At 40.9% G+C, this 16,821-nt stretch overlaps 1 protein-coding gene across 1 annotated transcript; it reads right to left on the reverse strand.

The window, feature by feature from the left end:
- Positions 1-2,408: 2,408 nt before the first annotated feature.
- Positions 2,409-11,278, reverse strand: LOC101473267 (uncharacterized). The gene is made up of 2 exons (XM_004561033.4): positions 11,107-11,278; positions 2,409-3,704 (listed from the first exon to the last, which is right to left on the reverse strand). The coding sequence occupies exons 1-2, from the start codon at positions 11,123-11,125 to the stop codon at positions 2,851-2,853; spliced, it is 873 nt and encodes a 290-aa protein (XP_004561090.1). The 5' UTR covers positions 11,126-11,278; the 3' UTR covers positions 2,409-2,850.
- Between the last annotated feature and the right edge of the window lie 5,543 nt (positions 11,279-16,821).

The raw sequence follows: 16,821 nt of genomic DNA on the forward strand, positions 1-16,821 counted from the left end.
GTTAGAGGCTGGGACTTGATGAATTCATCAAACATCCATCTTTTAAGTATTAAATTTCAAATTGCATTAATAAACAGCCATCATGTCAAAAATAAAACTGGATCATTATTTATGTCCAGCTGAGAATGAATCTGGGCGCTCATGTTACAATAAATTAACTCAAATCAAATCTACAGTCTTAGCAGCGCACAGTGATACAAGGGATGAGAGAACTGACAGCTATTACTTTAATCACCCCGTCTCAGTTTTGTGATGTAATGTGGTAACATCTGGACTGCTGTGTTTACTCTCACCATTTTTATTGCTAGTTTAAAGGCTGTATATATATATATATATATTAGGGGTGCAACGATACACAAAATTCACGGTTCGGTTTGGTTCGATACTTTGGTGTCACGGTTCGATATTTTTTCGATACAAAAAAATGTTCATGCCTTTTTAAATTTGTCATTTATTAAAATTATAAATATATATTTTAACTCAAAAGTACAGTTTTTAAATTTAACCCTAACCCTTGTGAGCGTTTTTTATTTTGACAGCGAATGCGCACCTGCGACCACTTATGTGCAGCCCTGGTTATTTAGCTCGTCATATTGCAGCCACAGAAATTCTTTTGTCCATGAAACCATAAAGCTGCACTTTCTTTTTGCCTTATAGTCTGATTTGTCATAACTTCTCCGTTTTGTGGTAAGCTTTTCTTTGGCTGTCACTTCTTCACCCTGACCTGTCTTATTTGGCTCAGCAGAACTGAAATGCTTTTACACGCACTCACATAAGCTCAGCGATTCTCTGCGCGATCAACCTCTCACATGTTTAAGCTGCGGGAGATTTCACTTGTCATGTTTGCATAGTAAGCTAACGATTAATAAGACGATGTCAGAGGAATTGGTGCACAAATTATCATCACTCACAGATCAGTGCTGTCGCTCTCTATACACAGTTCGCACGATTGCAAAGTGAAAGCAAAAAAACAAGCGCAAATTCAAACGCGACTTCAATATGTCACATATTGACAGTGGCTCACCGATGCCAATGACATAATTACCCAGCTACATTTCCAAAAGAATGCAAAAGCATTGACATATATTTTTCCTACAATAGCCCGACGGGCAGGGCAGAGATAGATTTTGGTAGCCCGACTGGAAAAATTGCTAGCCCCAGGACGCCGGGCTAGCGATTTTGCAAGCCCTGTATCTGATTGAGGAATCACTCATCTTTGGAAAAGAGAGTTTATTACAGAGAAATGGCTCTTTCCAAAATAAAAGCTATACTATCCGCTTCTTCTGGGCTATATTCTCAGCAGCATATTAAACATATAAGGAGAATCATGTGCTAACAGCTGTCTAAATGACTCGGCTAAAGTTAGTAGCATGCTTGTTGTTTTTGTCTTTGCACTAGGATGATGTCGGCGTAAATGTGCAGTCATATTCGTTGTGTTCCCACTAGTGCTTTCAGGTTGATCTCGTTGAAATGACCTTAACGCCACAACACGGCAAATCTCCGTTAACGAGCTACCCCTGATCGCCCCGTGCATGGGGCTAGACGGCCAACACGTTAACGAGCTAACTGCGCTAACGCACTAGTTCCCACCCATGTAATTGAGCATTGCATGGCACATCCAACATACTGTTTTACTTTAGTCCATGACTCGCTTACCTTCAGAGTCATACGTCACATGAAAACCAAAATAATTCCAAACGCCAGATCTGAATGAGGGTGGGGGAGGTTCATGTTGCAAGGAGAGCTTAACTTCTGTCTCGCTAGCTTGCCCTGCGCTCTTCCTCCTGACTATGCTGTCTGTGTTGAGCGCTCAGTGGATCTGCGCTCGACAGTGCAGCCTAGGCGGAGTAGTCGAACGCAGATTCACTGAGCGCTCAACACAGACAGCATCGTCAGAAGGAAAATTGATAAAATAAATTACAAATGTTGTATTGTTCGATACATATGCGTACCGAACCGAAAGCACTGTATCGAACGGTTCAATATCGATACGAATATCGTTGCACCCCTAATATATATATATATATATATATATATATTGTTATGATCCAGTGTTGTGTTTGTTTTGTGTTACTCTTCCCACCAGAGGATGGCTGTGGGTTTTTGTTTTCCCCTTTTCTCTCTTAGGAGGTGGACACCTGGGCGTGCCTGCTGGGGATCTGGGTGGAGTCTCGGCCTATCCTCGGATTGGATAATTGACTAATAACCTCCAGTTTTTAACTACCAGATGACAGCCACCTGGTTCCTCTCTCCTAACCTCCACCATTCAACCAAGAATCGTTACAGTGTAGAGTTTCTTTGACAAAGTGATTAGCCATATATATATATATATATATATATAAATATATATATATATATATATATACATATATATATACACACACACACACATATATAAACAGGTGAAATTAATTTTCGATATGAAGTATTTATTAATGGATTGATAATTCATTTTGAAATATTGATTTAAAAATAGTGTTTTTATTTTAAATGATAAAATAATAAATTACTTTAGTAATGTTTCGATACACGTGGCTCTTGTGGTCCTCCATAGCTGATGAGAGTGAGCGATGATGCTAATGACATCAAGATGTTTTCATTACTTCTGAACTTCATAAATTTGCCTCCAACAAACCCCCCAAAAAGAAATCCAGAACTAAACGTGAATCTGAGCATTTTTAAAGAACACACACTGAAAAGACACTCAAGTAAAAAAAAAAGAAAAAAAGTTTCTTCCTGTCTGAAGTTAGTCGTTGACCAATGAAAACGCTCTGAGCATTTAATTCATCAAAGAAACATGAAATCATGATTATGTTTGAAATAAACTTCATAACTCAGCCGCTGAAATCACTAGGTGAAGTGTACAAACACAACTACTTTGTCATTGTGAGGCCGAGGCATTAGCACTCGGTTTCGGGCTGGTTTCGGACTGATACACTTGTGTCTGTTCAGCTGATAATTCCAGGTGAACGTCTTGAGACAAGTACTGCAGCTGAAGTTCTTCTCCCCACTGTGAATTTTCATGTGAGCGTTCAGGGCCGAGCGGCAGCTGAAGGGCTTGCTGCACTCGGAGCAGCTGAACGGTTTCTCTCCCGTGTGAAGCGTCATGTGGTTCGTCAGCGCCGCCTTCTCCATGAAGCATCGGCCGCACTCGGAGCAGCTGAACGGTTTCTGGCCCGTGTGAGTCCAAAGGTGTTTTTTAAGACTTCCGCTCTGAACGAATCTTTTGTCGCACTTCGGACAACCGAACGGTTTCTCTCCTGTGTGGCTCCGTTTATGCCTTAACAGGTGTGCCATGCGCTTAAACGATTTCCCACATTCGGTACAGATGAGCGCTTCTTCGCCCGAGACACATTTCATATCCCCTGCGAGCACTTTGCTTTCTTCCGAGCTTGAAGGTTCACTGCTCTCCTCCAGATCTCCTTCATGGACCTCCGTCTCCATGTCCTTGTCCTCAGGATCTAAACCTGGATCTGGTGCTGGTCTGCCAGCATCCTCTCCTCCCACAGAGTCTCTGCGCTTCTCAGTCAGGGTGTGATGAAGCTTAGAGGACTCAGGTTTCTCTTCATCCTCTTCACTTTTTACAGCAACAGGACTGAATGTGAACTTGATGATGTCGACCTCCTCCTGTTCCTCTTTGATGAATACTCCCTCCTGCTCCTCTTCATCACCAACTATTACCTTCTGGACATCTGGAGGTAAACCTGAAACACAGACATTAACACTGACATTACTCAGTGTCACTGAAACCACAAATACTACATGCAGATGATTTGTGACAGCTTGGACTTGTTATTAATCTGCTTGGTTGCACTGTATTCACCATCTGCTTTAACACAGTTTGCAGACACAGCAGTGGACACAGGAGGGAAGTAAAGCAGACGCCCAAGAAACACTTCCACTCAGACGTAGAGTGGCACAAATGTGTTTCATACACTGAGCACACATACAGGTTTTATTGAGATTACTTATTTTATGTTTCTATGATGAAGTGAAGAATGATCAGAAGCATTTCATAAGATTCAAAGACCTTTATTGGAAAATAGAGCCAGGATTTACAGTGGTGAACCCTCTTCTTAACTTCAGCTGGATATCAGCTTCACGACCAAGTCCTGATTGATGGACATCATTCCTGCCTCCTCAGAGCTCCAAGCTGATCTTAGTTTTCCTTTTAAAGGAATGCTTGGCTCAGCAGAGCTCTGACTGTTTGTCAGCCTGGCTACAGTGCTGCAGAGAAATCTAGGCTTGTTCTTATTTCCTTCAATCAGTGAGATGTTCTAGGTTTAAAGGGGGCTTTTTTATGAAGCAGCAAACTGGCTCTCCAGGCTAAATGATGATCTTCTAAATTAGCATGACGCCATTTCTTCTCCAGATGCGCATTTGAGAATTATACCAGGGTCAAGTACTTCTAATTTGAGGCTTTCTTTTTCACAGGAGCTACAGTATCTAGAGTTGTACGCAGTGAAGAAGTAAAACTATTAGCAAGATAATCGACCTTTGTGGGAGTTCTAGCTGCTCTACACTGTGTTGGCACGAGGCACTGAAGATCACAACAGTGGAGGAAATATATCCTTACACTTAGTTACAGCGCTTTCAGAAAGACATCTTCTTTCTCTCACCCCAACCAATCACAGCAGATGGCCCCGCCCCTCCCTGAGCCTGGTTCTGCTGGAGGTTTCTTCCTGTTAAAAGGGAGTTTTTCCTTCCCACTGTCGCCAAAGTGCTGCTCATTAGGGGTGGGGGGAAAAAATCAATACTGTGTAGTATCGTGATATTTTGTTTGCTAATGATGTATCGATACAGGGACAGCAGAAATCGATATTTTGTTACAAAAAAGGTTTTTGTGCTCTGACTTCAGAGCATGTTGATCCTTTTTCTGAGCAAGAATCCTGACATTCCTTCACTGTCCAAATGTGTTTAACTTTTTTTTGGCAGCAATAAACATGACAGTTTACTTATTTTAATTTAAGACATGTCTTATTTTAATTAAGTTTAAAACTTTTTTATTTAATGTAAAATTATATTTTGTTTTAATTTACTTTCAAATTCTTCAGTTGCTGAATGGGCTGCATAGTTTTCATAAATAAATAATAATAATATAATATATTATATTATTATAATAATATAATAATAATAATAATAAATAAATAAATAAAATTGCAATAATATCGTATCGTGCGTTAAGTATTGTGATAATATCGTATCGTGGGATGTATAGTGATTCCCACCTCTATTGTTCATAGGAGGTCACATGATTGTTGTATGTATGTATTATTGTAGGGTCTACTGTACAATATATAGAACCTTGAGGGAACTGTTCTTGTGATTTGGCGCTGTGTAAATAACAGTGAATTGAATCTACTCCTGTGTAATCCAAAAATATAAAAATAAAATACATGTTATTGCATTAAATCTTCTTTTCTTCTATTTTCCTGCTGGAGAAGATCCAGTATAACCTTTTCCCTCCTCCTTAGGATTTCTGTGACCAAAACTCTCTAATATCAGCTGAACTTAAGTAAACACTGAATAATCACAATCCTAAAAGCTGCAATACAAAAACAGACATTACTAATGCAAACTAAAACATACAGAGCCCTACAGAAACTTTGACCAGGCGTTTGGACCTGCCTCAGTCTGGAATAGCCAAACTCAAAATGTACCCATCTGGACAGCATGATGGAGCTCTCTGTGTTATTGTTGGGTCTAGAGCAGGGCGATATGACCAAACATATTTATCACGATATACATTTGAAAATTTGCGATAACGATATAACTGACGATATAATTGACACTAGACAAAATACTTTACAACTCCACAACTTTATTAGTGCAAAAAACCCATCAATGTATTTTCACTTAAACAAGCAGCTGTTTTTTATGTGCATTAAAGTTATATAAAAATGTAACAGTGCAAATTCTTTGCTGACAGTTTAACCAAAAGGCATTTCCAGTGGAAACTGGCCGACACATCCTCAGCATAACCATGTATAACATCCACAAAACTTAAAAAGAGGTTATACACACACAATATGGTAATATTATGTTGAAGCACAGTACGTATCACTCCGCGAGGCTCCGCCTACGATGCCGTAATGCTCCCACAATCCATCAAGCGGTGCGGCTTCGTAGCTTAGCAAAGTTTTACTAAAACATTTGACAGATTTTCGAGCTCCGTGCACATAAAATCGTTTCCAGGTCAGTAAACACAACCAGAGTTCATACATAAGGCACACGGGATTATAAGGGGCTCTGTCGACTTTCAGAAAAATCAAAGGATTGATTCTACGTGCGCCGTATTTTCCAAACAACACAGTAATAACGACGGCCCGCTAAGATAAGATAAGATAAGATAGAACTTTATTAATCCCTCGGGTGGGTTCCTCTGGGAAATTTGATTTCCAAAAAAGCACAGCACCGACAGAAGTTACAGAGTTACAGAATATTATATATATACACACACACACACACACACACACACACACACACACACACACACATATATAAATACAGAGACAATATAAATAAAATATACGAAGGGGATAAATAGAATAAATAGGAATAAAAAATAAAAATACAAGTGAATTGCACATTTCAAGTATTGAGGTCTATTGCGCTAGCATGCGCTACCAAAAATAGTGCTTTGTTGTGTATCTGACGGACGAAAGCTAAACCAGTTCCACACCACTGAAGCTGCAGCATTTTTACAAACCAGTTCTGGTTCATCCGTTTCATTCAACGATCCGCTTTCACCCTTCTCATTCTCTGTTGCCGCCATGCTTTTTCCGCCATGTGTGTATGAAAACAAAGGCTCTGCACATGCGCGTTTTACCCATATTCTATTTTATATTTCCTTTTCTTATCGTTGCCCAACATTACGATATGGTACGGTATGATATGTCCCAGCCCTAGTTGGATCTTTAACTTACTGTATAAAGCACCTTAAGGCAACTGTTGTTGTGATTTGACACCATATAAATAAAATTGAATTGAACTGAAAAACGCAAAAGTGATAACTAAATGGCTCAGAGATTTAACATTTGGATCCATGGCCTGGAAACTCCCAACATCTTAATCATCAATCATAATTAAACCAGTATTTAAAAAGCAGAAGCCCAACTGAGGCAGCAATGATCTCCACTCAAGAAAGGTCAGCACTGTAAACACAGATTCTTCACACCATACCTGTGCGATATGACCAAAATCTCATATCCCGATATAAAATATTTATCATCCCAACAGCGATTGCATTTGTCTCTAACCATCAGGAACCTTCACGTTAACTTTTATCGAATGGAAAAGTGTTAGCGTTCATCCTGCAGCTTCACTGTGTTTGTTATGCTAACATAGCTGTGTCGCTAGCGATCACGTGGCACATCATTATATAGCAGCTAGCCCAACTTCAGTAACCCTACAAACGTCACTGCTGTTTAGTTTCCTGTCTTCATTTATGTTGGAAGTGACAGCAGAGCTGTACATTTGAATGTTTCAGAAATCTCTCAGTCAGAACATGCTTTAACATGCTTAGGTAACTAACGAAACTAGTGAGCTAACTTCCGCTAGCTTCCTGCTAACTTCTAACTCTGTTAAATGTCATAAATTCTGTTTTCATGGATGCCTGGAAGTTAAACTGAATTGTTACACCTGGTAAAGCAGCAATGCTGATCATTTTATTAAAGATGAAAGAATTTAGACAGTTTTTAACTCTCAGTGATGCCGCAGTGTTCGTTTGACTTTGGGACCTGAAGAGACGGAGTTTAGGACCCAGATTACCATGAGACCGGACAGTGTGCGCACCGCGGATGACGTCAGTGCGCACACTGTGTCTGAGGAGGATGTGCGGAAGTGCTTCAGGAAGGTGAACGCGCGCAAAGCTACTGGTCCGGACGGGATTCCCGGCCGCGTCCTCAAGTCATGCGCGGCTCAGCTGGCTGGAGTGTTCACGCACATCTTCAACCTTTCCCTCTCTCTGTCTGTAGTCCCAGCCTGCTTCAAATTGGCCACCGTCGTCCCTGTACCCAAATCCTCCACCATCTCCTCATTGAACGACTGGCGACCTGTAGCCCTGACCCCCATCGTAAGCAAATGCTTCAAGAAGCTGGTCAGGGACTTCATCTGCTCTGCACTACCCGACTCACTGGACCCTCTACAGTTTGCATACCGCCACAACAGGTCCACTGATGATGCCATAGCCCTGACACTACACACTGCCCTGTCACACCTGGAGAAGAGAGACACGTATGTGAGAATGCTGTTTGTAGATTACAGCTCAGCATTCAATACCATCGTTCCCTCGAAGCTGGACAGGAAACTGCAGGATCTAGGACTGAGCAGCTCCCTCTGCAGCTGGATCCTTAGCTTCCTGTCTGACAGACGCCAGGTGGTCAGACTGGGCAGCATCACCTCATCCCCCGTCACACTGAACACTGGTGCTCCACAGGGGTGTGTACTGAGCCCTCTCCTGTACTCACTCTACACCTACGACTGCACAGCCACTAACAGCTCCAACATCATTGTGAAGTTTGTGGACGACACTACAGTGGTGGGTCTTATCACCAACGGTGATGAGACGGCTTACAGGGAGGAGGTCAGCGCCCTGACCCACTGGTGTCAAGACAACCATCTCACCCTCAACGTCGCAAAGACAAAGGAGTTGATAGTGGACTTCCGGAGGTGCAGAGAAGTACACACCCCCATCACCATCAACGGCGCTGCTGTGGAGAGAGTGAGCAGCTTCCGCTTCCTTGGTGTACATCTGGCTGAGGATCTTACGTGGTCAGTACACACAAACAAAACAGTGAAGAAGGCGCAGCAGCGCCTCTTCTTTCTCAGGAGACTGAAAAGATTCGGCATGAGCCCCCGCATCCTCAGGACCTTCTATCACTGTGCCATTGAGAGCATCCTCACTGGATGCATCACCACCTGGTACGGCAACAGCACCGCCTACAACTGCAAAGCTCTCCAGCGAGTAGTGCGGTGCTCTGAACGGATAATTGGAGGTGAGCTTCCCTCCCTCCAAGACATCTACAGGAAGCGCTGCCTGAGGAAAGCGGGGAGGATCATCAAGGACTCCAGTCACCCCAGCCATAAACTGTTCAGACTGCTTCCATCAGGAAGGAGGTTCTGCAGCATCCGGTCCCGTACCAGCAGACTGAGAGACAGCTTCTTCCACCAGGCCATCAGACTGCTGAACACGTCATAGACACCTCAGCTTCACTACTGGAACTTCAACATTATGCACTCCACACTGTATATAAATGCCACTTGTTTTGCACATATTCAACTCTGTATATTTTATATATTTTATTATTATTATTATTATTATTTTTTTTTTTTACTATTTAATTTGTAAAAATGTGTACACACACACACACACACATGTAGGAAAATATTTAGTATACACATCCAGAAATGCATACACTATTATATATTGCACATATATTTATTAGTTTCAGGTTGGCCATTCTTGTATTTTGCTCGTTTGTGTTGTTGTGTTTGCACATCTCTGTTGCTTGTGGGGCTCGCACACAAGAATTTCACTCGCATGTGCTGTGCCAGTGTGCCTGCACATGTGATGTGACAATAAAAGTGATTTGATTTGATTTAGATTACTCCCAGATTTAAGAGCACCTTAGTCCGACAAATACGACAATAACGATGGCCGCTTGCATGTTCTGCAAAAAAATGTGCTTTGTCGTGTATCTGACGGACAAACACCAAACCAGTTCCACATCACTGAAGTTGCTCCATTTTTACAAACCAATTCTGGTTCATCTGTTTCACTCAACAATCGGCCATGTGCGTATGAAAACAAAGGAACTGCGCATGCACGTTTTACCCATATTCTATCGCGATATTTCATTTTCTTTTCGTTGCCTAACATTGTACCGGTATTACTGTAAACAGTATAATATGGCCCAGCCCTAATTACATCCTTTACTGGAAAAAGCTGGCAGGACCCAGAGCACCTGATTAACAAACTCTGATGTTAATTTTGTAGCTGCTCTATCCACCGCCGTTTGTTTTACAGAGAAAAATCTGCAGAAAATCTCCAGTCGTATTAACATATATTCAACTTAACTTAATATTAATCAACATATACACCATCAGTGCTGGCCTCTCTGCACTGGCTGCCTGTGTCTTTTAGAGTTAATTTTAAAATTCTTATGTTTGTTTTTAAATGCCTTCACAGTCTTGCCCCGCCTTACCTCTCTGAGCTTCTTCATCCCCACATACCCTGTCGGTCTCTCAGGTCAGCTGACCAGCTGCTCCTGGAGGTACCGAGATCCAGGAGGAAGCTCAGAGGGGGCGGGGCCTTCTCTATTGTGGCTCCAAAATTATGGAATAATTTGCCCATGCATGTTAGAGAGGCCCCTTCACTGTCCACTTTTAAATCACGTCTTAAAACCCACTTTTATTCCTTGGCTTCTAACCTCAGTGAGACTTAGTTTCTTTTTTAATGCAGTAGTTATTTAATTAATGATTTCACTCTTCTTTTATTTGTTTTTTATTTATATCTCATGTAATTTTATTTTACAGTTCCAATGTACAGCACTTTGTGTCAGCTGTGGTTGTTTTAAAGTGCTTTATAAATAAAGTTGATGATGATGATGATGATAACAGTTTTTGGACAGCACAAAAAGCACAGGACAAACTTCAGAATGCTTGCTTGTGGTCTCTGGTTATCACCGACGCTTGTGGCACACATAGAGGCTTTAATGTTAGAAAGTGCTTGAACAGGTGCGATCGAAGCTTGTAGTAGATCACTTTATCATATACTAGCAGGTCTGTGCTGCTGTTCGTGGAAACTGCGGATGCCACAGTTGGAACACGAGTATATATAAACAAATGGCAGCATTTTAAGTATAATAGGGAGGCATCTGTGAGGCTCCGGCCTTCGGGCTGACAACGAGACTACACCCCACACTGAAGATAATCACTCTTTGACCTGCTGTCTTTAAATCCCCGACACGTTCTGCCGTGACTTCCTGAAATGTTCTGTTTACTGCTGCTGAACCCGACAGCCGCATCTGTAGCACGATGCTAACGTTAGCTTAGCAGCACTAGCACAACACTGAGCCTGTTTCCAGCAGCAGCGACTAAACTAACCTTCTCTTCTTGCCTCCATTTCCGCTTTTAAATCCACATCCGGTGGTTCACTGTGTCAGTCCACCTCTGCTCCGTCCACAGAACTGGACTCTGGAGAACTTTCTGGTTCCAGCTGTAATTCTCTCTGCTAAGCGAGAACAGCGTGAAGTCCGCTCAACTGGCCGCTATCACTTCCGGCACATTTTTCAAAATAAAACCACAACGCTAAAGCAAGCCCATGTCATCAGAATCCTTTATTAATCCACATGATCCCTAAGGAAATCATGTGGTTACTGTTGCTCCGAGACAACAACAGTAACAACCTGGACTAAGTTAAATATTACAATAAATTACAAAGTTGCAAAATTTAAGAAAGAGCTTAAGAAAAAGCTCTAATATATACAAAAAAAAGCTTTATTATAAAAATCCAGAATATTACAGAGATTAAATATATATTATTGTCATTTTACTCTCAACTGTAAAACTTTGTTATTTTGTTATTTTGACTGGTAGAGGATGTGCAGATATTAAGGGTGTGCATTAGATGGAGATAGAGCCACAGGCAGGAGTGATTTCCTCAGTGGTGCATTTGGAAAATCTTAGTGTCTCACTGAACACACTCCTGTGACTGGCCAGCACCTCATGAAGTGTGACGCCACCTTATTAAGAGAATCCAGCTCCATCCCCACAACATCACTGGCCTTTCAGATCAGCTTTTCCTGCTGCCCCAGCATGACACAGCATAGAGGATGGACTCATAGAAAATCCTGAGCATTGGCTGAAAGAACAGCCTCAGCCCCTCAGAAAATAGAGTCCCTGTGAGAAAATAGAGTCCCTGTGAGTACCTGTTTGTGCACACAGGTGTACACACAGGTACACCTAAGTACCTTTGTGTACCTGAATTAATGAAGTCTTGTTCTTTCAGTAATAATGTGTTAAATTTCCAGCTCCTAATTAGTGGTCTGACTCTTTTCTGTGTAAGAGAGATAGATTCTGGTGCAGGATCACTGACAATGACAGGATGAATCTGAATGCCTGTGATGCTCAGGCACGTGCAGAGGGGGGGCTAGAGGGGCTTGAGCACCCGCCCCTTTCCTGATGGGTGCCCAAAGTGCACTTTTGTTGAGGCAACTTTTAAATTTTTTTTATTTATTTATTTATTTTTTTATGTGTGTGTGCGTGCGGAGTCCTGTCTGTGCCCCTCAACAATAATATTTAACTATTAATCACAGTTTTGCTAAATAAAAGGATCTGGCTTGCATCAGTCACATGACCACATTTAACCAATGATCGCCCTCGACGGCAGAACGCGCTGGTTACGAGCCGGGAACGAGCTCACAAAGAGCACGCGCATTTTTTGCGGTCCGGAGCTGCAGGAGAAACACAAGTTAACTCAGAGACACAGACTGATGCGACACAACCAGTAAGTAGGTGTACAGCGTACACTGTAGTGTGTAGCACCCAGGAGTATCAGCTTATTACGTACACGTTGGTAAGCTGTCTTGTTGCAGCTGACGAACTGAAACAAACGAGCGTGCTGTGTGTGCAACAGCGCGACAAACATTACCTGTCCTTTTATTAACTGCACAAGTAGTGCTGGTCACAGCTGCTGGCTACCTGTGTAAGGCTGTCATGGGTCTGTAGCTCTGTCACCGTTTTAGGGAACATATTTCGTTTTAAAGTATTTAGAACATATTTAGTTTTAAAGTATTTAGAAACATATTTAGTTTTAAAGTATTTAGAAACATATTTAGTTTTAAAGTATTTAGAAACATATTTAGTTTTAAAGTATTTAGAAACATATTTAGTTTTAAAGTATTTAGAACATATTTAGTTTTAAAGTATTTAGAAACATATTTAGTTTTAAAGTATTTAGAAACATATTTAGTTTTAAAGTATTTAGAACATATTTAGCTTTAAAGTAAGTTTCCGGGCTTTTCCGGACTTTCTGGAGGGAATATATTTCACTAAAAAACGATCTAATATGCATGTCTACATAATTATGCATTATTATAATTATAATATATTAAAAACACACGCTGTATTTTAAAGAACATACATTAAGAAGCAGATCCCCCCAGGGATCAATAAAGTATTCTGATTCTGATATTAGATTTATATTTTAAATTAGACAAAATTTAGATTTTACAGCAGTAAAATGATTGTATCTCTAGTTTAAAAATGTAATAAGCTTTGCCCTGCACAGAGTGGATAGTGAAACAAATGCAATCATCATAAATACATTATTTCATATTTATTACTTCCCCCTCCTCATTGCTTTATTATTGTAGCTCTAGTAATAAATAATAATGTAAGGATGCCCATAGTATATACAGTATTCTGAAGAAGGTCTAAAATGTCACTGTGCGTGCATGTGTGTTTTATTTAGATGGATTTTTAAAAAAAAGTATTACTCATGATATAATATTGTGCAGACATGCCTGGTAAGGACATGAGGAGGAAACAGTAGGACAGGGCCGTTGCTAGCCATTTGGGTGCCCTAAGCACAAATGCTTTATGGTGCCCCCCCCCCCCCCCCGCCACTGAAAAAAAAAAAAAAAATAATACTTTTGAATTTCTCAGTGGAATTTGTTTAATTAAATAACAACAAACATGACAGTTAAACAAATAAATAAGGTTAAAGGAGGTTAAAAATACTGTTACAAATAAATACTGAAACAAAAATTGAACATTGGAACAAGAACAAAGAGCCTGGCAATAATGTGTAATTGTTTTTATAAAAAAATAATATATATAATATAATAGTATTATTATTAATATATTTACAAATAGTTTCACAATAGAATTTAAATAAGAAACTTAAATAAGAAAAATAAGAATTTGAACACAAAAGCCACATTCCTTAAGTAACTATATTAAACATTTTTACAATTCGTTGTCAGAGTATGCCCTAGACTCTAGGGCATACTCTGACAACCAGAAAATGCAGGCGTGGTGTGCCTCTCTAGGGCCTAGAGAGGCACACGCCTGCATTTTCTGGTTGCAAAATCAGCTATAAGGTCATCATATGATAGCTTCTGAGCCACGTCACCATTGATGCTGATAACAGCTAGACCACTTAAACGTTCCTGCCCCATTGATGAACGCAGGTACGTTTTAATGAGTTTGAGCTTTGAAAAGCTTCGCTCAGCAGAGGCAACTGTGACAGGCAGGGTCAGTGCAATACGCAGAGCAATCCACAGATTGGGATATACCTCTTGAAGCTGATTGTCATGTAAAAATGACAGCATTTCCAAAGCAGACGTCTGTGGTGGCAGCTGAGGAAGGTTGATGATTTCCTGCATCATCTCAGGTCCATCAATGTCAGCTACTCCCTTATCTGTCAGTGTCTTCTGTACTTCAGTGCAGTGTTTTTTTAAATCCTCCTTGGACATCCCATTCACTTTGCTGAAATCAAGCAGCACTCCATATTTCTCCTTCACTTGATTCATGGTCTCAAACCTCTCCTGTAGGGAGATTAAAGCAGAGTCCACAACACAATTGAAAAATGTGACCTCAAGCTTTCTCTGCATACAAGAGAAAATATTCAGGGATTTTACAGAAATACAATTTTGAATCTACAGTAGGCCTACGAAAGATTGCATTATAAGACTAATAAATTAAGTAAGTCACTGGTACATTTAAAAATTACTAACTATATTTTACATGTATAGATTTTCATAATGGCAAATGGCAATATAAACATGCTGTACATAATTTGATATAAATGCGCAAGTAGGAAATCTATATTACTGGAAGATATAGGTTTCATATTACAGTTTCACCAACAGATGTCGCCCTTGATCTATGAACCTAAAGAAAGACGAGAACTATTTATGTGTTCAGACGTCAATGGCATAAATAAGATATGCGTCTTTATAGATATCCTGAAATGCAGCAACATACAAAGTAATCTTGTCTAATCTGATAATAATACTTGACTGCATCACTGACCTATCCCAAAGTTAAGGTTAATCAGTAGCATGCATGACGTTAGCCAGCTAGCAACCTGAGGAGGGAAATGCTAGTCTCACGAATCACGATAACGTTAGCAATCGTGAGTCACGATTGCTAACGTTATCTGAAAACCGTCAATTGAGTGACCATGATGAGTTGCTTTTAGTAGTCCATTCTATATTCATATCCACAACGTAAACAAACTACCCAACATCAATCATTTGCAACATTTGTTAACACAGTATGAACACTGCTAACAGGAGCTATCACAGAGTTGACGGACATGAGCGTGCAAGCAAGGGCTACAATAATGAACTTTTTTTATTATTATTATTTAAACATTGCCTTACCGGCAAGCGACGCCTGAGTTTCATCACGCTTCCTCTTCTTCTTTCTTTTCTCCGCTCCCGACTCCTGTTGCCGTTTCGAGGCCATGTTCAAACAGGTGTTTACCAATTATAGAACAGACCACTGGGAGTGGGGGGTCACCAGGAGGAGACTGGAGACAGGGCACAAAGCAGATTCACCCCTTTTCTCGGGAAAATTGTTTTATGTTGCTTTTGTATTGTTTAACCATATTAATGCATATGATATTTATAGTATTAATATGGTTTACTTTTTTTTTTTACGACCCTGATTTTTTTGGTGCCCTACCGGCCATTTGGTGCCCTACGCAGTGTGCGTTATGTGCGTTTGCGGAGCTACGGCACTGCAGTAGGAGCTGTGTGAGGCTACTAAAGGCAGGGCTATAACATTTTTCTGTCATCATTTTATTTTAGATTAAGTGCTGGAGTTGTTAGGTGTGGATAATTAGATTATAGTTTATTGCAATAGCAAGTAGTGCCTTGTTCTCAGATAGCAAGTGGAGAGTGATATATGAAATGATGGGAAGGAAGGAAGAAGAGAAGCAAAGAGTGATTCACAGGCAGAGCCTAAATTATTTCTCACAGTTTTTTGTTGCCTTATGGTTCCAAGCGCTGTCACCAATCTTTGCATTTTGTTATTATCTCATGACACTTGTTTAATCAGCTACCATCTCTCCTATGGACTTTTTAATGTCTACAGTCTCAGATCAACACAGCCCTGCCCTTCCCATATTAGATTCTTGATGAATGTGTGTTGTTGTTATTCAGCCTGGTTCAATGTGCCCCTTTTTAACTTTGAGCACCCGCCCCTTTAAACCTCTCTGCACGTCCCTGGTGATGCTGCTAACTAAAAAAACAGCCTAAACCAGATTATGAGTGGTGTAGTCGTAAAAGCAAGGTAATGGATTGGATTTATATAGCGCTTTTCAAGGCACCCAAAGCGCTTTACAATACCACTATTCATTCACTCTGACACACTGGTGGAGGCAAGCTACAGTTGTAGCCACAGCTGCCCTGGGGCAGACTGACAGAAGCGAGGCTGCCATATCGCACCATCGGCCCCTCTGGCCAACACCAGTAGGCCTGTGAAGGTTCTCAGTCATCCAGGCAAGTAGGCAAGTAGGGTAAAGTGTCTTGCCCAGGGACACAACGACCAGGACAGAGAGCCCAGGGATCGAACCGGCGACCTTCCGGTTACAGATGCGATTCCCAACCCCCTGAGCCACGGTCGCCCACGTGGCTCACCCCACTCTCACGTGTCCCTGAGAGTGGGGTGATGTGAAAGCCAAGCATCGCAAAGACCAAAATTACTCATGTATTGTTTAAGAACATCCTTTGACTCACTGCTGTACTGAGCCTGTCAATTTCTGGATTAAATACGAGGATAAAGTCTCCTCCTATTATAAAGTGTGGT

This window comes from Maylandia zebra, linkage group LG22 (assembly GCF_041146795.1).
Source record: "Maylandia zebra isolate NMK-2024a linkage group LG22, Mzebra_GT3a, whole genome shotgun sequence".
Taxonomy (NCBI): domain Eukaryota; kingdom Metazoa; phylum Chordata; class Actinopteri; order Cichliformes; family Cichlidae; genus Maylandia; species Maylandia zebra.